General features: G+C 44.7%; 1 protein-coding gene across 2 annotated transcripts in view; it reads left to right on the top strand.

Annotated features, from left to right (window-relative positions):
- The window catches only part of PHLPP1 (PH domain and leucine rich repeat protein phosphatase 1), a 272,576-nt gene that overhangs the window by 87,856 nt on the left and 164,853 nt on the right, over positions 1–19,867 (top strand). For both annotated transcript variants that reach the window (XM_082257744.1, XM_082257743.1), the window contains exons 2-3: positions 9,103–9,299; positions 17,623–17,748. In XM_082257744.1, coding sequence (XP_082113870.1) covers positions 9,103–9,299; positions 17,623–17,748 — 323 coding nt within the window. The remainder of the gene's footprint in view (positions 1–9,102; positions 9,300–17,622; positions 17,749–19,867) is intronic.

Genomic DNA, 19,867 nt, shown 5'->3' with positions numbered 1-19,867 from the left:
GGCCATTGACCTTTTTTTACTTTTCCTGTAAAGGTGAACCAACACTTTAGGAGCTGAATCTTTTCTGATTTACAGTAAATGTGAGCATGCTACAAGTGATTCTGTACAGTCTCTTATGTTTCTTTTGTATATCATATATCCCTTACTGGTTTATTTAGTCACTATTATTATTAGCACAGGGAGCATGGTAAATGCATGGAGTGCAGATTCCTCGTTGGCGATCAGCACAGTAGTGACCTCACCAAACCTCACTGCAAATATTTACTAGCAATTACAGAAAAGCAGTACCGTCGATCTCTCATACTGCAGATTTCCAGCTATAAGGCTATAGTCAAAAACCGTAGCTGGGCACCCTTATGTAATAGGTAGTGCACTATTCTGTTTTTTCCAAGAGGAATTCACAACAAATTTACTTGGCTACCTTTTTTAATATTTCTGGATGTTCCTTATGTGGCAGTTCTTCACTTTGAGCAGAACTAAACCCACTGATTTAAATATTTCCCAAAACGGTTACATTCTGGGCTTGCTGTAAACAGTTCCTTATACTCTCAACCAAATCGTCAAGCCATCAAATTGTTGGTGTCACAACTAATCAAATGTGCAGCACCCTGGCAACTGGCTAATATTGCAGCTTTCTTGGAGTTAAATGATCGGAGGGTTTAGCGCTACTTTAGGTTGTTCAGATATTGTAGTTGTACTATCCAGCAGTCTCACAATGTTTGCCGGTGTTATGTCCATTAGTGCAGAGGGTTGGATAATGCCTCCGACCTGCGTGTGCGCAATAGTGATGCCAATCAGCTGGCGTGACGTCAACACCACACATGCACAGATCGTCGGAGGCATTATCCGGCGATCAGCACAGCATGGAGGCAGAATCTGTTTTCTCTATCGCTCATTGACAGACGTAGTCTTCTTGATTCTCAAGAGCTGGGTTATGTTGTCTCCGCAGGAGTAGGACTAGGCAGAATGACAAAACGTTCTGGCTCCACCCTAGGGGGCAGTCCCTGAGGGTATATCCTCCCTCTCTCTGCTACAGGGAATCAGTTTTTTTCTGTCTAGTCAGGAGTAAGGACCTAAGTTCCTTGCTGGGATCTTTTGGTCCTGGCAAGACTTTTTTTCTTTAAGAAAAAGACATTTTTTAGGTAGTTTTCTCCAGTGTTTTTTTCCTGTGAGATCTTCAAGCAAAAATGCCGGACTGGGCGACACTTGTGGTCACCCCAGCCGGCCTACGAGCGCGTGCAGACCAGGCATTGCGCTTGGTCGGCCGCGACATATTCAAGTACAGCAAACATAGGAGGTATAATCCTACCTTATGTGCAGTGTATCTCTGTAGATCCATATGTCACCTCTCAGCAGAGTGCAGGTGGATGTGCTGGGAAGACGATATCGGCGGTCCGCCGCCATTTTGCCGTAGACCGTATGCATGTATGTCCTCAGTCACGCCGGCCGCCATGTTTTTGGAGTCTTATGTCTCTTCCATGGGGGCGGCCATGTTTTGTGAGCCCAGCTTCCTCGTGGAGGGCTGGGAACGCCCAAAGGCGTACACAGGGGGCGGAGCCACGCCTTCTGCCCGGGAAAAAGCAAACAGCTCCTTCCAGTCTGTGTAAGACAGACGCTGGCTGCAGTTTGTTGGAAACTACACTGCATCGGTTGGTGAGCCTTGGGGGTCCCTCTCTCTCTCTCTGGGATCGAGAAGCAGGTACTCTGAGGGGCGCTATTGCGCTAGGGGGAGACACACAAAAAAAAAAAAAAAAAAAGAAAAAGTTTTTTGTTTATTGCTGGCAAAAGTGTCCTGTATTAACATGGACCCTGCCACTCATGTATCTCCTCCGGATCCCCTCGAGGGGTCTGCGGGATCCTCCAGCACCCCATTGACAGTTGAATCTTTGTCAGCCATTATGGAAACTTTTGTGTCCCGGGTGGAAGTGGCTTGTCAGGGACAGGGCGCAAGAAAGCGACCCCCGCCTAACCCCTTATTATCTGAGACCTCGGATTCAGACTCTGAGCCTATTTCTGCAGTTGCAGGTACTTCATCTGGTATTGGTGTCTCGGGTCCTGTCTCTTCAGACAGTGAGGAGGATGTTTCGGCATCCGCCATAGCCCGAGAGGAAGCGTTGGTAAACGCACTCATTGTATCTGTTCAAGAGACTTTAAGGTTACAGGGTATTCCATCAGAAATAGCTGAAACGGAGATCCCTTTTGGGACTAAAAAGCGCATCAAAGTGGCGAAGGTTTTTCCATTGCCCAAATGTTTTGGCAATCCAATCGATGAAGAATGGCGTCTGCCAAAACGCACTTTTAATATTTCCAAACGCATTGACAGACGTTATCCGTTTGAGGAAACCCTTATTAAGAAATGGACAGAACCACCTGTGGTGGATTCACCAATCGCTAGATTGAATAAAGCCACGGTTATTCCTTTAGAAGACGCTCCGTCTTTTAAAGATCCAGTGGATCGCAAGATAGAAGCTATGTCTCGCACCATGTTTTCCTTGATTGGATCAGCTTTCAGGCCAATAATTGCTATTGGTTTGGTTTCGCAGGCTGTAACTGAATGGACCAAGTGGTTACGCCGGGACTTAGAAGAAGTCCCTCAGGCGGTATCAGATTTGTTGGAACAAATGATACAAGGGTTACAGTTTGTATGCGATGCAGCGTTAGACGCCACTCCATTAATGGCGCGAGCATCTGTCTCAGCAGTGGTTCTCAGGCGTACACTGTGGCTAAAAGGTTGGATAGCCGACCAAGGTTCCAAAAAAGCATTGGCTAATATCCCCTTTTCAGGAGAACGTCTATTTGGAGCCAACTTAGATGAGATCATTAAGGATCTCACCGGTGGAAAAAGCACCTTTTTACCGCAAAATTTTAAAGGTAGAGGAACTCGTCAAAGACGAGGGCCTTCTTTTTCTGCTCACAAGAGGTTTTTTCGTCCAGCGGGTGAAAAAACTAAGTCCTCCAAAGCTCCTGCAGGAGGCGTCAGGGGTCGTTGGTCGGGCAAGCAAAAGCCCGCCCCCTCCAGACCTGAAGATAAACCATCCAAAGCCTGAAGGTGCGCCCCCACCCATAACTGGGGTGGGGGGACGTCTTCGCCGGTTCCCGGATCCATGGCTTTCCAGAATCCCGGACAAATGGGTTTGCGAAGTCATAAGGTCAGGGTACAAGATCGAGTTTCGATCTCTCCCACCGGCGCGATTCTTCCCTTCCAATATCCGACTATCTCCGGATCGTCTAGAAGATCTGCGGAGAGCAGTCACAGATCTACTACAACAAGGAGTGGTAGTCCACGTTCCTTGGACAGAACGGTTTCAAGGGTTTTATTCAAACCTGTTTACAATACCCAGGAAAGAGGGCAAAGTGCGTCCAATTCTGGACTTAAGAGCACTCAATTCTTTCGTCAACATAAGAAGATTCAGAATGGAGTCCATTCGCACGGTAGCAGCCTTCCTGCATCCAGGGGATGTCTTAGCGTCCATAGACATCAAGGACGCCTATCTTCACATTCCCATTTTCGCAGGACATCAGCGTTTTCTACGCTTTTCCGTAGAGGAGAACCACTATCAGTTTGTGGCGTTACCTTTCGGTCTCGCCACGGCTCCGCGGGTCTTCACAAAAGTGTTGGCCCCTATGTTGGCACTTCTGCGCCAAAGAGGTATATCGATTCTAGGTTACCTAGACGATCTTCTGCTTCATGCAGAGTCTCCTCAGACCTTGCTACAAAACATAGAAATTACTATGATTTCTTTACAGGAATTCGGGTGGCTGGTGAACCAGCAAAAGTCTTTTCTGGTTCCCACCCAGAGGCTCGAATATCTGGGTCTAATTCTAGACACAGTCAGGACAAGAGTGTTTCTTCCGGTAGGGAAACTTCGAAAGATTCAATCAGCAGTCCAGTTGTTACTGTCCCACAGCTGGTCTTCCCTTCGGACTTGCATGAGGGTTCTGGGGTTGATGGTGGCTTCATTCGAAGCAGTCCCATTTGCCCAGTCCCATACCCGAATTCTTCAGCAAGAGATTCTCCTCAGATGGAATCGGAATCCGGAATCCCTGGACAATCAGATACGATTGAGCAAACAGACCAGAGAGTCTCTGGTTTGGTGGCTTCGGTCTCCAATGCTCAGCCAGGGAAAGTCATTTCTGCCAATATATTGGATGATAGTGACCACGGATGCCAGCCTATCCGGATGGGGAGGAATTCTCGGTCAATTATCTGCCCAGGGACTTTGGTCCCCGGAAGAATCCAGATTACCGATAAATGTATTGGAACTAAGAGCGATCAGACTTTGTCTGATTCACTGGACCGAGCAGCTCCAGGGCAGCCCGGTTCGGATCCAGTCGGACAATGCCACGGCCGTGGCTTATGTCAATCACCAGGGGGGCACCAAGAGTGTCCGAGCGGCCAAAGAAGTGGCTTGCATTCTTCGCTGGGCGGAACGATTTGTTCCAGCAATCTCTGCGGTGTTCATTCCGGGGGTGGAGAATTGGCAGGCAGATTATCTCAGCCGTCAGACCCTGGATCAGGGGGAATGGTCCCTCCATCCAGACGTTTTCCACCAGTTGTGCCTACGGTGGGGCACACCGGATGTGGATCTGTTGGCATCACGATTCAACAGGAAAATTCAGAGATTCGTGGCTCGCTCCCGCGATCCTCTAGCAGAAACCGCAGACGCACTGATCGCCCCGTGGGGGCAATACCAGCTAATATATGCCTTCCCTCCTCTCGCGTTACTGCCAAGACTTCTTCGCAGGGTAGAGGAGGAAGGAATCCCAGTAATCCTGGTAGCTCCGGACTGGCCTCGTCGAGCTTGGTATGCCGACATGGTCAGACTGGTGGCGGACGTCCCGTGGAGACTTCCTCTCAGAGAGGATCTACTGTCTCAGGGACCGATCTTCCATCCTGCTTTACGATCGCTGGCTTTAACGGCCTGGCTATTGAGACCCAGGTGCTGAAGGACAAGGGATTGTCAGCTTCAGTTATTCCTACTCTAGTTGAAGCAAGGAAAGCGACTTCCAGAAAGATTTATCATCGCACATGGAAGGCCTACATTGCATGGTGTGAACCTTTGGGGTTCCGTCCTCGGTCTTATTCGGTTAGTCGAATATTAGCTTTTCTGCAACAAGGGGTTGAGCAGAAACTGGCCTTGAGTACTATCAAGGGTCAGGTCTCAGCATTAGCCATCTTCTTTCAGAAGCCTTTGGCTACTCATTCCTTGGTGCGGAATTTCATCCAGGGGGTGCGACATCTGGCTCCGCCAGTGCACGCGCCGTTACCCCCCTGGGATCTTAATTTAGTGTTGTCGGTTCTTCAGAAACCTCCCTTTGAAGATATTAGGGAGATTCCTCTACCCACGTTGTCCCAGAAGGTGGCCTTCTTGGTGGCTATTACTTCTGCACGCAGGGTGTCAGAACTGGCCGCATTATCTTGTCGTTCACCATATCTGGTGGTTCATAGAGATAAGGTGGTTCTTCGTCCGAATCCATCCTTCCTACCAAAAGTGGTTTCAGAATTTCATCTGAATGAAGAAATTGTATTACCTTCCCTGTGCCCTAAGCCCAGTCATCCTCGGGAATTTGCTTTGCACTCCTTGGATGTGGTCCGGGCGATCAGGGTATACTTGAAAACGACAGACTCGTTTCGCAAGACGGATTCACTTTTTGTGATCCCAGATGGACCCAAAAAGGGGTTGCCTGCATCTGCCACGACCATTTCCAGATGGATCAGACAGACGGTAGTGCAGGCTTATTCTATTAAGGGTCGGGAGCCCCCGTTCCCTGTTAAGGCGCACTCCACTCGGGCACTTAGTGCGTCATGGGCCTTTCGCCATCAGGCGTCAGTGGTCCAGGTGTGCAAGGCGGCTACCTGGTCGTCGGTGCATACCTTCTCTAAACATTATAAAGTTGATGTAATGGCATCGTCTGATGCCTCATTTGGCCGCAAGGTTTTGCAGGCCGCAATTTGAGGAGACCAGTGGTCTACCTCGAGGGTTTTTTTTTTCCGTTGGAAAAATTTTTCTTTAGCCTCATTCTTTGTTTATAATGAGCCTTTAAAACTTCTAGTTTGGCACCGGTTGGGCCTTCTAGATTGGATTTGATTTTGTCAATCCCACCCCTCATTTGTGGCACTGCTTCTGGATGTCCCAGCTCTTGAGAATCAAGAAGACTACGTCTGTCAATGAGCGATAGAGAAAAATGGATTTTTGTAAGAACTTACCGTAAAATCCTTTTCTCTTAAGCTCATTGACAGACGTAGTACCCGCCCCTCTATCATTGAGTTGGGTTGGGTTAATTTCTCTGTACTGCTTTAAACAGAACTGATTCCCTGTAGCAGAGAGAGGGAGGATATACCCTCAGGGACTGCCCCCTAGGGTGGAGCCAGAACGTTTTGTCATTCTGCCTAGTCCTACTCCTGCGGAGACAACATAACCCAGCTCTTGAGAATCAAGAAGACTACGTCTGTCAATGAGCTTAAGAGAAAAGGATTTTACGGTAAGTTCTTACAAAAATCCATTTTTTCCGATTCTGCCTCGCTCTTTTTCTGCGCATAATCGACCGAATACTGGTGAGAAGCATGTCCACTCAGTGAGCACATTGTATTTTCTGTCCTCTCCCTTTTGAAAAAACCCTTTTTTTTGTGAGGTCAATTGTTGGTGCAATTTGTTTCCTGAAATTTTAATTTGAAAAGTTGCAGATGGCATGGCTTTACCTAGAAAATTAAGGCTAAAAGTGGATTATTAGAGATAATCTGACCCAGCACTTCCCTATCCCCTAAATGAATCCGATGGACTTCACGAACACTCAGCAAAATCGCGTTTGCGCTGTGGAAGGGGGGCTCGTTTACTTTAGCGATTGAGGGAAGGAAAAACCACACAGTTGAGCAGTTTATTGCACCTCAACCTTTTAGCAGCTGGGGGTCTACACGTGCCATGACTGTGGCAGGGATTACACCCCCCTGTTGCATTCAGCAGGTGCTACCGCCCACTGTACGTGACCTATTCATATGAATGGGGGCTTGCACCTTCCCCACAGCCGTGCACAATACACACAGTTGCAGGGTGGTAGTCCAGTATTAAGCAACTTAAACACCACGCATACATAGAGAAGGAAAAAGATTGTTAATTCCAAGGGGGGAGTAAAGCTCCCCTAAGCATAACCAAGCGGTTATTTAGGCAGAAACTGGACTAATTGGGTTGGATATAAAACATATATTTTAATGAAAAACCATAAATGGAAGAGTACAAATACTCATGGATTCCACACGCACCAAAAAACCCACCCCTAAAAACGCACTGCTAAAACAATCACTAATACAATCGCTAATAAAGGTATGTCCGGACTGAAAGACACTGCTGCTGCAATCTGTGCTGTCCTCCACTCAGAATGGTTAAAAATAGAAAAAAATTGAAATAATTCCTGTATAACATCAAAGCAGGAGTTCACATAGGCCCCTGGGCTACCCTACACCTGGACCACTGGCAATCTGTATATCACATTCTGACTATAATTGAAGACCTATTGAAATGGTCATGAAAATGTGAATTGACATTAACCATGAGAGCCATGATTAGATGGGTCCAACATTAAAAGTATTCTAAGTGGATTATAAATGCAGTGTCCATTACTGTCAGTGAATCCAAGCTGTGGGAAAAGTGCTTCCTGGAAAAAGAGCGCTCAGCCCAATATTGGATGGATTGTTCACAAAATTGAGGCAGTCCTGCCAACAGGCTATCATCAGGAGCGAGCTCGGCTTACCCGGTCTCCAGATTACTTTAGGCTGCTTGTGTTCTGTCGTTTTTAATGATCAACAGGGGATCGTTCAAAGCTGTACCTGCTCTAGCTTCTATCGCCTGTCTATCTTTGCTTGTCCAGCATAAAGCGAACACTGTGTTAGCCATGAGGAGGTGGGGTATTCATAATAGGTTTGCTGGGTTCTTCCTTGGTAATAATATATAGGCCTCATAAAGGATTTCCGCTTGTCGCTGAAGTTCAGCGTATCACCTAAGGTGCATTTAGGGCTTGTTCAGATTCTGCCTCCGCGTGTTGCAGATCATTGGAAACATTATTCAATGATCTACAGTAATCGACCCAACACCAGCAGAGTTTTGACCAAACAAGAATGTTTACATGGTTTAAAAGTGTTCCTTTTTAGGCTTTTAAAGTGTTACTAAACCCACAACAGTAAAACCAGTCTGTGTATGCAGTAAAGCATGCTTGTTATCCTCAATGTGGAACCTAAGGGGTTATACCTTTTTTCCATTGTTTTAAAAGTTGGTTTTATCCGGTCTCCTCTGATCCTCTCTTTCCAAGGACTCCTAATCATTTCATGATAGTCAGGCTGCACATGCTCAATTTGGTGTGTATTTGCAAGAGGTTTTTCTTCTTGGGAGAGTGCATGTGATCAGCACAGGGCCAATCAGTCTTAAAGAACAGAAAACTCCTCCTACAGGCTTTAATCAGTTCTTGGCTGGACACTGTTAGAAGTCACAAGACTGCTCTAACTGCTGATGATGAGAAAAGTTAATTAGCAGTTTATATTTACTAGAATTATTGCATTTTCAAGTTCTGTGTACTGTGGGAGACCAGATATAGTAAATGCAAGGTCCTGGGTTTAGTAGCATTTTAAGCAAGGTTGAGAAAGCTAGGCTTCCCAAATAATGGCAGGTTATAACCTGAGAAACTGATGGGATAATGTTTATCTTGTCTGATCATACCTCCCCAAAAAGGACTAGGTGGAGCTGCCCAATGGCAGAATGGGGAAGTGACATTTCGTTGTTTTTTACTTTTTTTTATTTGTCTTGTGTAGGTTTGTTGTACAACAGTAACAATTTATTGCTCATAAATTTTGCCATTACTGACCTCTCATTCTGAGAATGCTCATCTTTAGAGTTTTATAAGTCTAGGATGAGGACCCTACTGAAGCCAATTGAGTAGAATAACAGCCAGGCAAGTAGCAATTGTATGAGGAGTCAAGCAACTACACACACAAATTTTCTCTTGCAAAGTTTTATTTTAGTATTTGCTCCTTTAATAAAATATGACTATATTACATTGAAAACAACTTGCTGCTTTGGTAACAAATCACCTGACTCATTTCCCTTTTAATTTCAGGAAAACCTAATGGAACTGGCACTTCAGATCGGACTCAACTCTCTGGGATGTACAATGTTCGAAAGGGAAAGATGCAGTTACCTGTAAACAGATGGATGAGGCGGCAAGTTATCTTGTGTGGGACTTGTTTGATTGTGTCATCGGTAAAGGATAGTCAGGCTGGAAAGATGCATGTTCTCCCTTTAATAGGCGGAAAGGTACGTGCCTTTTTTTGGATTCAATACCTGAATTATAGTAGTTAAAAAAAAAAAAAAGTGTTCGCTCCAAGGAACATGTTCAGAATCCATCTTTACAAGTGTGGTAGGCACATGTGGGTCTGGTGGACTCTCCAACTGCAAATTCCCGGTCCAGGGGGCCAGACACTAGTGGCTCCTCTCATCATCCGGTTAACCAGTTCCCTCTCTGCTCTTTTAGTTTGAGTGGCTATTTGACATCTTCATGTGAACATTGAAGGCTCAGTGAGCATTGCTAATTTAATTCCGCATGGACTTCCTTCCATCAACACAGTAAACTAGAGTTTTGCGCTCTGCTGCTACACTACTTCATGTAAGTAAATATGCCAATGTGTCTGCAAAGATTTGCAAACCTCCACGTTGCTTTTGAGCAGCTCTTTTTCCAAGGGGTTATAACCATGTTTCCAGGGGGAGAGAAGTTTCAGGGCTTTTGATACAACCTGTTCACTGTTTCCAAAGTGAAATGAGCAATCTGTCATATATTGGATCTAAAAATTCTCAAGCTGTTCCCCGGGTGATTTTGTGGTCTCTGCGCATCATGGATGTGTACTTTCACATCCCCTATCTTCCTAGCACATCAGTGCTAACTGCATTTTGCTTTGGGTGTGCAATATTACTAGTTTTGTCTCTCTTTGGCCTGCCCACTGTACCTGCTTTGATCATAGGCCATCCCTTCTGTGGAATATATGGATGACCACCCTCTCAGAGAAAAGTAAGTGTAAGTTCTGTCAGCCAATGTCCTACAAACTAAATAGATACTAAATCTCCAGAAGTCGACCATGCAACCATGTTGTCATTTGGAGTTTTTGGGCCTGCTCCTGGATACGGTCCTGTCTTTTTTTTTTTTTTTCTTCCCCTACTGGACAAAGTTCACACTCTTTCTTCCCTTGCTCAGTCAGGATCCAGCTAAATCTGTTTCTTTTCGTATATCATGGGACACAGAGCCATAAACCATAAATCACAACATATGGGTTATATAGCCACCTACAGGTGAAGGACACTGGCAACCAATCAGAAAGGATGTCCCCCTATATAACCCCTCTCACACAGGAAGTACCTCCGTTTTTTCGCCAGTGTTTAAAGGGGATGGTCATGGTGGAGTGTCTCTCCAAATTTTCTTTGAAAGAAGAATGTTATATACTCCAATCAAAGATCACTGAATCTAAGGGAATAGCCATCAGATCCATCTAAAAAAAAAAAAAAGTCTGAACTAAAAATATTGTACCTGGGCCTCGGGAAGCAGATACGAGGTTTTGCCTGTAATGTTGTCCTTTTTAGGCGCTGGACCCTGGAATCCGGACCCTTGGTAATACCAAACCCCAAAGGCGCTCCATGCAGGGTTGTTCTACTGGTCCAAGCCCGTGGCCCCTCTAAAACAAGGGGACCCAGTCCTTGAAAGTCGCCAAGACAAAGCTCACCATGATGGGGCGCCCCCACTCGGGTGGGGGAAGGCTGCTTCGGTTCTCGAAGGTTAGAGTGGAAACAGTCCAAGATAACTGGGTTATCTCCACCATCTCGCAGGGGTACAAACTGGAATTTCGGATGTACCCGCATCCTTGGTTTGTATAGTCAAGTATACCAACAGATCCCCTAAAAAGATCATCTCTTTCTGACGTTGATCCAGCTGAGGGCCCAAAGAGTGATAATGGGGATTCCGGAGAATGAAAGGTTCAGGGGTTTTTACTCAAACCTGTTCACAATCCCCAAACCAAACGGGGATGTTAGACCTATTCTGGATCTCAAAGCCCCAAGCCAGTTTCTGAACGTTCATACTTTCCGTATGGAGTCCATTCGTTCAGTCATAGCCTCCCTGCAGGGAGAGGAATTTCTAGGATCCATAGAAATCAGGGTTGGACATCTTCACATGCCTATATTCCAGGCTCATCAAAGGTTTCTACGCTTTGCAATAGAAAACCGTCATTTTCGGTTTGTGACCCTGCCTTTCGGGTTAGCCACGGCTCCAAGAGTGTTCACAAAGATCCTAGCTCCAGTATTTGCTGTTCTAAGGTCCCTAGGGTTATCTTTAATAGGATATCTGGATGATCTATTACTTATAGATCGATTGGCTAATGTCCTCCAGACAGTACATTTCCTAGACTGTAGGGCTGCAACTTACTATTTTCATAACGATTGTTTTGATCTGATAAAATAAAAACTCAAGTGTGGCTTATAAATTACTTAAGTAAAGTTTAAAAAAAAAAAACACATTTATCCTTGAATATCTCTATGCAGTGGTAAATACAAATAACCATCTATGCAGTGGTAAATACAAATAACCATCTATGCAGTGGTAAATACAAATACCCATCTATGCAGTGGTAAATACAAATAACCAGCTAGATGAGAAGAGAAGAAAAGATATACCGGTGCTCGAATCACAATAGCTTGTACATGTATTGAAACTATCAGGTGCTAAAGGGGTGTGACCACATTAACACTACAAATTCTGGATGAATGTATATATGAACTAAATATCGGTTTTTCATTGCATAGTTTGCTGGAAGGGGTAGTGTGCAGAGGGTTTCTTTCAGAATTTGTAGCTATATGGCGAGGGAACAAAATATCAAAACTATTCTAATAACACACTAGAGTTGCACCGATACCGGTATTGGTGCCGATACTAAGCATTGGCACTCTTGCAAATCTTCTGATACTATACCTTTTTTGGGGATTTCATTGACTTGCGTTCTGTTAAATGAAGCTGCAAGCCGCAAAGAGTTTAGAGGTCCAAATTGCAATGATCTGTGGCTTTGAAATTACGCTGAAATATCGCAATTTCAAAGCCACAGAAATGTTCTTCATAATTGTAAAGGAACAGTTATTTTTCATTTAGTCTAAAAAAAAAAAAAAAAAAAAAAAAAAAAACAATAAAAATAGGTATCAGTAATTGATATCAGGGAGTACTTGAGAAGTATCAGTGCTCATACGTACTCTTCTGGGGTGCCCTATCGACACGTGTTGCTCCTCCTGTCTTAAGAGTGCCCCTCTAGCAAGGTATGAGACTACATGTCCCATGAGGCATTGCTCCTCTCACATTCACAAGTTTACTGACCTGTATGGAGGGTGTGCTGCACTGTGCATACTACATGTATGGAGGGTGTACTAAGCTGTATGTGTAGTGCACTGTGTATACTGATATGTATGGAGGGTGTACGGAGCTGTATGTGTGCTGCACTGTGTATACTGACATGTATGGAGGGTGCGCTGAGCTGTAGGTGTACTGCATTATGTATACTGAGGTGTGGAGGGTGTAGTGAGCTGTATGTGTGCTGCACTGTGCATACTGACATGTAGGAGGGTGTGCTGCACTGTATTTTCTGATATGTAAACAAATAATGCATTTTTTATGTAGGCGAACTAATTGGCTAACCACTTAATCAATTATGATAATGGTTGACAATTATTTTCATAATCGATTAGTTGTCGATTAATCGATTAGTTGTTTCAGCCCTACTAGAATGTCTGGTTTGGATACTGAACTTGACAAAGTCAGCATTATAGCCGGTCCAGTGTCTGGAATATCTGGGTTTTCTGGTGGACACGGTTCAGGCAACTAAGATCAGACCTGAAGGCTCTGGTTCGGTCCGTAGTAAGGCTGAGAGATCCTTCTGTACGTCTTTGCATGAAGTTATTGGGGAAGATGGTGTCCCCATTCTAGTCAATTCCCTATGCTCAATTCCATGCCCGACCCTTGCAGCACAACATTCTGTCTACATGGGCTGGAAGGGTTCAGTCTCTGGACTGGTCCATGTCTCTGGTACCAAGAGAACGTCTAAGTCTGAATTGATGGTTGGTGACCAGACATCTGGAGAAGGGGAAATCCTTTCTTCCAGTAACCTGGAAGGTGGGGACTACAGATGCCAGTCTCTTCGGCTGGGGAGCGGTTTTGGAGGAAGCCACTGTCCAGGGGAAATGGTCTTGGGTAGAGAGAGGTCTCCCAATCAACATTCTGGAAATCCGAGCAGTCAGTTGGGCTTTGAAATACTGAACGCCCAGACTTCGGGGTCAGCCTGTCAGGGTACAATCTGACAATGCCACGGCTGTGGCTTATATCAAACATCAAGGAGGCACAAAGAGTCAGTGAGCCAAGAAAGAGGTGGATATCATCCTGTCCTGGGCAGAGAAGTTTGTGCCATGCCTGACAGCAGTTTTTATTCCAGGAATAGAGAACTGGCAGGCAAATTTTCTGAACCGTCAATAGATGGTCCTTACATCCTGAGATTTTTCAATCAATCTGCCTACACTGGGGGGTCCTAGATGCAGATCTGTTGTCATCCAGGTTCAACAACAAGTTGAAGAGATTTGTGTCCAGGACCAGGGATCCACTCGCAGTCGGAGTGGATGCTTAACCACTTAAGCCCCGGAGGATTTGGCTGCTAAACGACCAGAGGGCATTTTGCGATTCGGCACTGCGTGACTTTAACGGACAATTGCGCGGTCGTGCGACGCTGTACCGAAACAAATTTGGCGTCCTTTTTTTCCCACAAACAGAGCTTTCTTTTGGTGGTATTTGATCACCTGTGCGATTTTTTGATCACGCGCTATAAACAAAAAAAGAGCGTAAATTTTGCAAAAATAGCAATATTTTTCCCTTTTTTTTATATGAAATTCCCCCCAAAAAAAATGTAAAAATCAAAATTTTTTAATATTTTCGGCCAATTTGTTTTATGCTACCTATGTTTGGTAAAAAAAATCGCAAAAAGCGTATTTTGATTGGTTTGCACAAAAGTTATTGCGTTTACTAACAAAGGGAAAGAATTTTGTCATTTTTGTTGTTTTTTTTTTTAACGCGTAATGGCGGCGATCTGCGATTTTTTTTGCGGTACTGCGACATTGCGGCGGACAGATCGGACCCTTGACTGACATTTTTGACACTTTTGGGGTTACCAGTGACATTTCTACAGTAATCAGTGCTATACATATGCACTGTTACTGTAAAAATGCACTGGTAGTGAAGGGGTTAACTTTATTTGAGAGGGAGGGGCTGTGTGTGTCCCTAGGGGCGTGATTCTAACTGTGATTGGCTGTGGCTTCAACTGTATGCAGAGTGATCAATGGATCTATATAGTAGATCCATGTGATCAGCTCTCATACAGAGAGGAGAATGACAGGCAGCTTGTTTACACAAGCTGCCTGACTATCTCCCTCTCCCCCGCCGATCGCAGAGTGGCCGGCGGCGATCGGGTCCGCCGGTCACGCGCGCGGGGGGGTCCGTGACCACGCGGGAGCGGGAGCGCGCCTCCGGCGGCGCGCGCTCGCTCCCTAAACCCTCACAGGCGAGCGACGTAGACCTACGTCACTTTGCCTGTGAGGGGCTGACCGCCCACGTAGATAGTCGTGCGGCGGTCGGCAAGTGGTTAAGTGACTGCTTGGAAGGAGTATTCCCTGATTTATGCCTTTTTCTCTGGTGCATCTGATACCGCGTCTGTTGCGCAGGATACAGCTAGAGGGGAAACCCGTAATCCTGGTAGCTCCGGCATAGCCGAGGAGGGTTTGGTATGCACAAATCCAAAGGTTGGCAGTGACAAGGCCTTGGGCCCTTCCACTGCGTCCAGACTCACTCTCAAGGTGATATTCCACCCTGCTGTACAGTCTCTAAATTTAACGGCTTGGCTATAGAAGCCTTAATCTTGGAAGGAGCGGGGTGTATCTGGCCCTGCAGTTTATACCCTGATAAATGCTAGGACACCAGTCTCTATAAATATTTATTACAGGGTCTGGAAATCCTACATTACCTGGTGTGAAACCAGGAAATGGCATACCCGCAAATATATAATCGGGAGAATTCTAGCTGTCCTTCAAGTAGGGGGTAGATGTGAAATTAGCCTTGAGCACTATTAAAGGGCAAATTTCAGCCTTATTTTTTTTACAAGAACCGATTGCTTCCCATTCGTTGGTTCAGACCTTCGTCTGGGGAATGTTAAGTTTACTTTCACCTGTGAAGCCACCATGATGTCCTTGAGATTTAAATTTGGTGCTGGCAGTTTTACAAAAACAGCCAGTTGAGCCCATGGCGCAGGTTCCCCTGGTTCTTCTGACCAAGACACGTATATTTTTGATTGCGATAACTTCGGCTAGAAGGGTATTGGAACTAGCAGCTCGCTCTTGTAAAGAGCCATTCTTGATTTTTCATCAAGATAGGGTGATTCTACGTCCACACCCAAATGTTTTGCCCAAGGTGGTGTCCGCCTTTTATTTGAATTTTTTTTTTTTTTTTGCTTGTTTTGTTTTTACTACCTTCCTTTTTTCCAGATCCTCACTCAGAGGAGGAAAAGTTATTGCATTCTCTTGATGTAATGCGTGCACTTTACTTGGAAAGCTCGGGTTCGTAAGACAGAGAGCTTGTTTGTGCTGCCAGAAGGGCCCAAGAAGGGGTTGGCAGCATCTAAGTCTACGATTTCTCATTGGATTCGCCAGGTTATTACACAGGCGAATGATTTAAAAGGGAAGATTCCACCTTTTTCTGTAAAGGCACATTCTGCCAGAGCTGTAGGTGCCTCTTGGGCACTTCGCCATCAAGCCTCTATGGCTCAGATTTGCAAGGCGGAGACCTGGTTGTCTGTGCATACGTTCACTCCTTTCCATCGAGTGAATGTTGGAACCCAGGAGGAATCTGCATTTGTTCTGCAGGCAGCTGTGTAATCTTTTTTGTGGCCGGATGGCGGTATTTTTTGGTGCCCCCCCTCCCCGCAGATGCATTGCTTTGGGACATCACATATGTTATGATTTATGGCTCTGTGTCCCGTGATGTACGAAAAGAAAAATAGATTTTGTAATACATACAGTACCTGTAAAATCCTTTTCTTGAAGTACATCATGGGACACAGAGGTCCCTCCCCTCTTCTATGGGGCCTTTATTGCTTGCTACAAAACTGAGGTACTTCCTGTGTGGCAGATGTTCTATAGGGGGGACGTAGTTTCTGATTGGTTGCCAGTGGCCATCACCTATAGGTGGCTATATGACCCATATGTTATGATTTATGGCTGTGTCCCGTGATGTACTTCAAGAAATGGATTTTACAGGTAAGTATGTATTAAAAATCCATTTTTTTTTTTTTTTCATAAGATATTTGGGCTTGATAGTGGCCTCCTTTTTGAAGCGATCACTAATGCTCAATATGCCTTACTGTTGTAATACAACATTTTGAAAGTGTGGGACAAGCAAGCTCAGTCTCTGGCTGGCTGCATCCTGAACTGGACACCCAAAACCAGGGACCTTATTTAGCCTAATAACTCACACATTTAAAGCTGTAAACTAGAAAACATTTCTTACGATTGGTCTGGAGGCCTTATACTTGGTCATTGGAAGAAGCTCTTATCCAAATCAATATTTTGGAGTTCTGAGCAATTATGTTATTGCCAACACTGGACCTCTTGACTGTAGTGTTATTAGACCATGATTCACTCACCATGGCCCACATCAGGGAGAAACTGGAAGTCTTGCAGCTTAATCTTAAATACAGTATTGGTGTAACATGCAACCTGCTGAAAAAGGTAGTTTCTCATTTATGGGCTGTATTCTTGTTTACCAGACGCCATGTGCATGTTTTCTTTCCTCTGGCCTTTTTCCTTGTTTTGGAAGTTGCTTTTTTACGACTGAACCCAGCTGGGGGTACGCTTGATAATGGAAACATTAAGCTGCATTGGCTTACATCATACGGACTGAACAATATTCAAGCAAAGAAGAAATGAAGAAAGTGGGATGCTGGACAATGTACTTCAGTAATCCGTAGCAAAGGTGTGAAATGGGACTTTTCAGCTTTTTTTATTTGCACGTGTGCACAATTGCTTTATGTAACTGATTAAAGGAAATTAATGGTCACAGCGTAAATCTTCATTTTAGAACTCCAGCATTGTAATAGCAATACAACAAATAGTTATATTTGATACAATATAAGCTTACTTGAAAAATTTGCGTTGTAATTGCTGCCTGTCTGCTGCCCATATTTTTCCTCAACTTCCTGGATTCCCTATATGCTTTGCAGCCTCTCCTTTCAGCACCTCTGTAGTTCAAAAAGGCAGGCACTGTGAAATATGTGGCACAGCAAAGCCTACTTACAGGTCATAGTAAATGGAAATGTGTGGAGATCTTCACAAAGTAGGTTTACAAACTTCAAGATAATTAGGATTAAAAGGAGTAGGCTAGGAATAATTGAATTTCGATGTGGGAATGGAGAAACCGTCATACCGGATACTAAAGCTATTGATCTATATCTGGCTGAGAAATTTTTTCTGCATGCTTTTTGTGGGTTTCATAAGCAAATTTTTTTTTCCATCTCCTTTTTAGGTGGAAGAAGTGAAAAAACATCAACACTGTTTGGCTTTCAGCTCATCAGGACCCCAAAGTCAAACATACTATGTTTGTTTTGATACATTCACAGACTACTTAAGGTGGCTGCGACAAGCTTCAAAGGTAACATGTTTTCTTTTTCTGTAATCGTATTCCAGTTTTTTTAAATATTTGAGGTGAAATTTTTTTTTTCTCACAGAACTTTATTGAAAAATCACAAGTGCCATTTCAATAGAATTCTATTTACTGTGGCTGTACAAGTACTGCGTTTTGTGTGAATGGGCCTTAAAGTGGAGTTCCACCCTAAATTTATACTTACCTCCATCTTCTCGCTCCGGGTCACCTGAAAAACAAATGGATAATCGCAATTTTTATTTTTTTTTTTTACTTGCCTCGTATAGAAGAAAATATACTTACCTTACTTCCTTCTTTCTCCCCTCGGCGGCCACGGCGATTCGTCACTTCCTGGCTTTCTGGAACGTCATCGCTCCCAGGAATCAATGTACCGGCCCCGACATCAGTTCCGGTGCGCCTGCGTCATTCCCTTCTAAACAGCTTCTGGGCATGCCCAGAAGCTGTGGCGGGATGACACGCGCGCACCGGAGCTGTGGCGGGATGACGCGCGCGCACCAGAAGGGACCGGCGGGGCCGGTGCAGTGCATCGTGGGACCGAAGAAGACGGAAGAGGACGCAGAAGAGGATCGCGCTGGCTTCAAGCTGCCCACACCTGAGATGGCAGCGCTGGAGAATACTTTTTCTAGATAAGTATTTCTCCTAAAAGGTAAGTGCAACCCGGGACGGATCAGAGGCTAGCCATTGTGGAATGTACTAGCCCTGACTGTCCCGGGGGTATTTTTATTAAAAAAAGTATTCCCAGGGTGGAACTCCGCTTTAAGTCTTTTGGACACCTATGTAAATAAATCCTCTTTCTGCCTGATTGATGATTTGTGCTTGGTCATTGAAATTATGCTGTGCCAACATGTCTAATGAAGCATTGGGTGGAAAGTATTCAAACTGTAGCCTGAACTATAACCATTGGAGACATGTACCTCATTCATTTTCACATTTTGAATAAACTGACTTTCTAATGGATCAAATGCTTAAGACAAGGGAGACAAAGTATTCTGGGAAAATCTGCAGTGCATTGCTGAGAAACAGGCTTTGCAGTCCCCTCAGAATCTTCATATTGTGACTTCTGTCTTGTTTTATTGGCTGCTTGTGTTTTTGCAGCTTGGTAAAACTGAAAGTTAAAGCTGTGGAGGTTATCGCTGAAATAACGTATGTGTATTACCTTTTTTTTTTTTTTTTTTTTTTCATTTAAAATACAAATCTGTTTGAATATGTGTGCTGTGCTAAAAAAAATATAAAAGTGTTAAATGTAATACCAAATCCACAAATGGGATTTTTTACTCACCGTATATTCCATTTCTATGAGTTCAACGATGGATACAGTGCTCCTTAAATCAGAACTACTGGGTTATAATGCCTCCTTCAGGAGTAGGACTAGGCAGAACAAAAAACACTTGTCTAAGCCCATGGGCTGTCCTCAGCTAGTCTAAAACCCCCTCTCTGCTGTAGGTATTCTGTTTAGTAGCAAGCAGTATTAGAAGTATCAAAACTCCTTAGAGGGGTGGGTACTGTGTTCGTCAGAGAAATGGATTTTACGGTAAGTAAAAGGCTCCTTTCACACGGCCGCTCCGTGTGAAAGGTCCGCTGCGGGACTTTTTTTTTTTCCACGGAGCGGATGACATTTCTGTCATCCGCTCCGTGTGCCCGCATATCATCCCATCCGTTTGCGGATGATATGCGGACATAATGTATGTCTATGGCACTGCGGATGTCAGTGGATGACACCGCTGACATCCGATTTTCCTTCCTTTCCGTTTTTTACACGGAAGGAAAAATAGGGTTCTGTTCCGTTCGTAAAAACGGAACAGAACTGACAGGAGGAAAATCGGGTGTCAGCGGATGGTATTCCGCTGACACCCGCAGTGCCATTCACTTACATTATGTCCGCAAATCATCCGCAAACGGATTGGATGATTTGCGGACACACGGAGCGGCCGTGTGAAAGGACCCTATAATCCCATTTCTCTTTCACTCCTTGATAAACACAGCTCCATGATCTTCTTAACCATTGGGTCATGGTGCAGGAGTAGGACACTAGGCAGGAAAAAGCTTTACCAAACCTATGGGGCAGTCCCAGGGGATATACTTCCACACTCTGCTATATAGGCATTCA

The sequence above is a fragment of the Pelophylax lessonae genome (genome assembly GCF_965119305.1).
Source record: "Pelophylax lessonae genome assembly, chromosome: 5".
NCBI lineage: Eukaryota > Metazoa > Chordata > Amphibia > Anura > Ranidae > Pelophylax > Pelophylax lessonae.
Note: the sequence above shows the minus strand (reverse complement) of the source record. Positions and strands in the feature narration are given on the sequence as shown.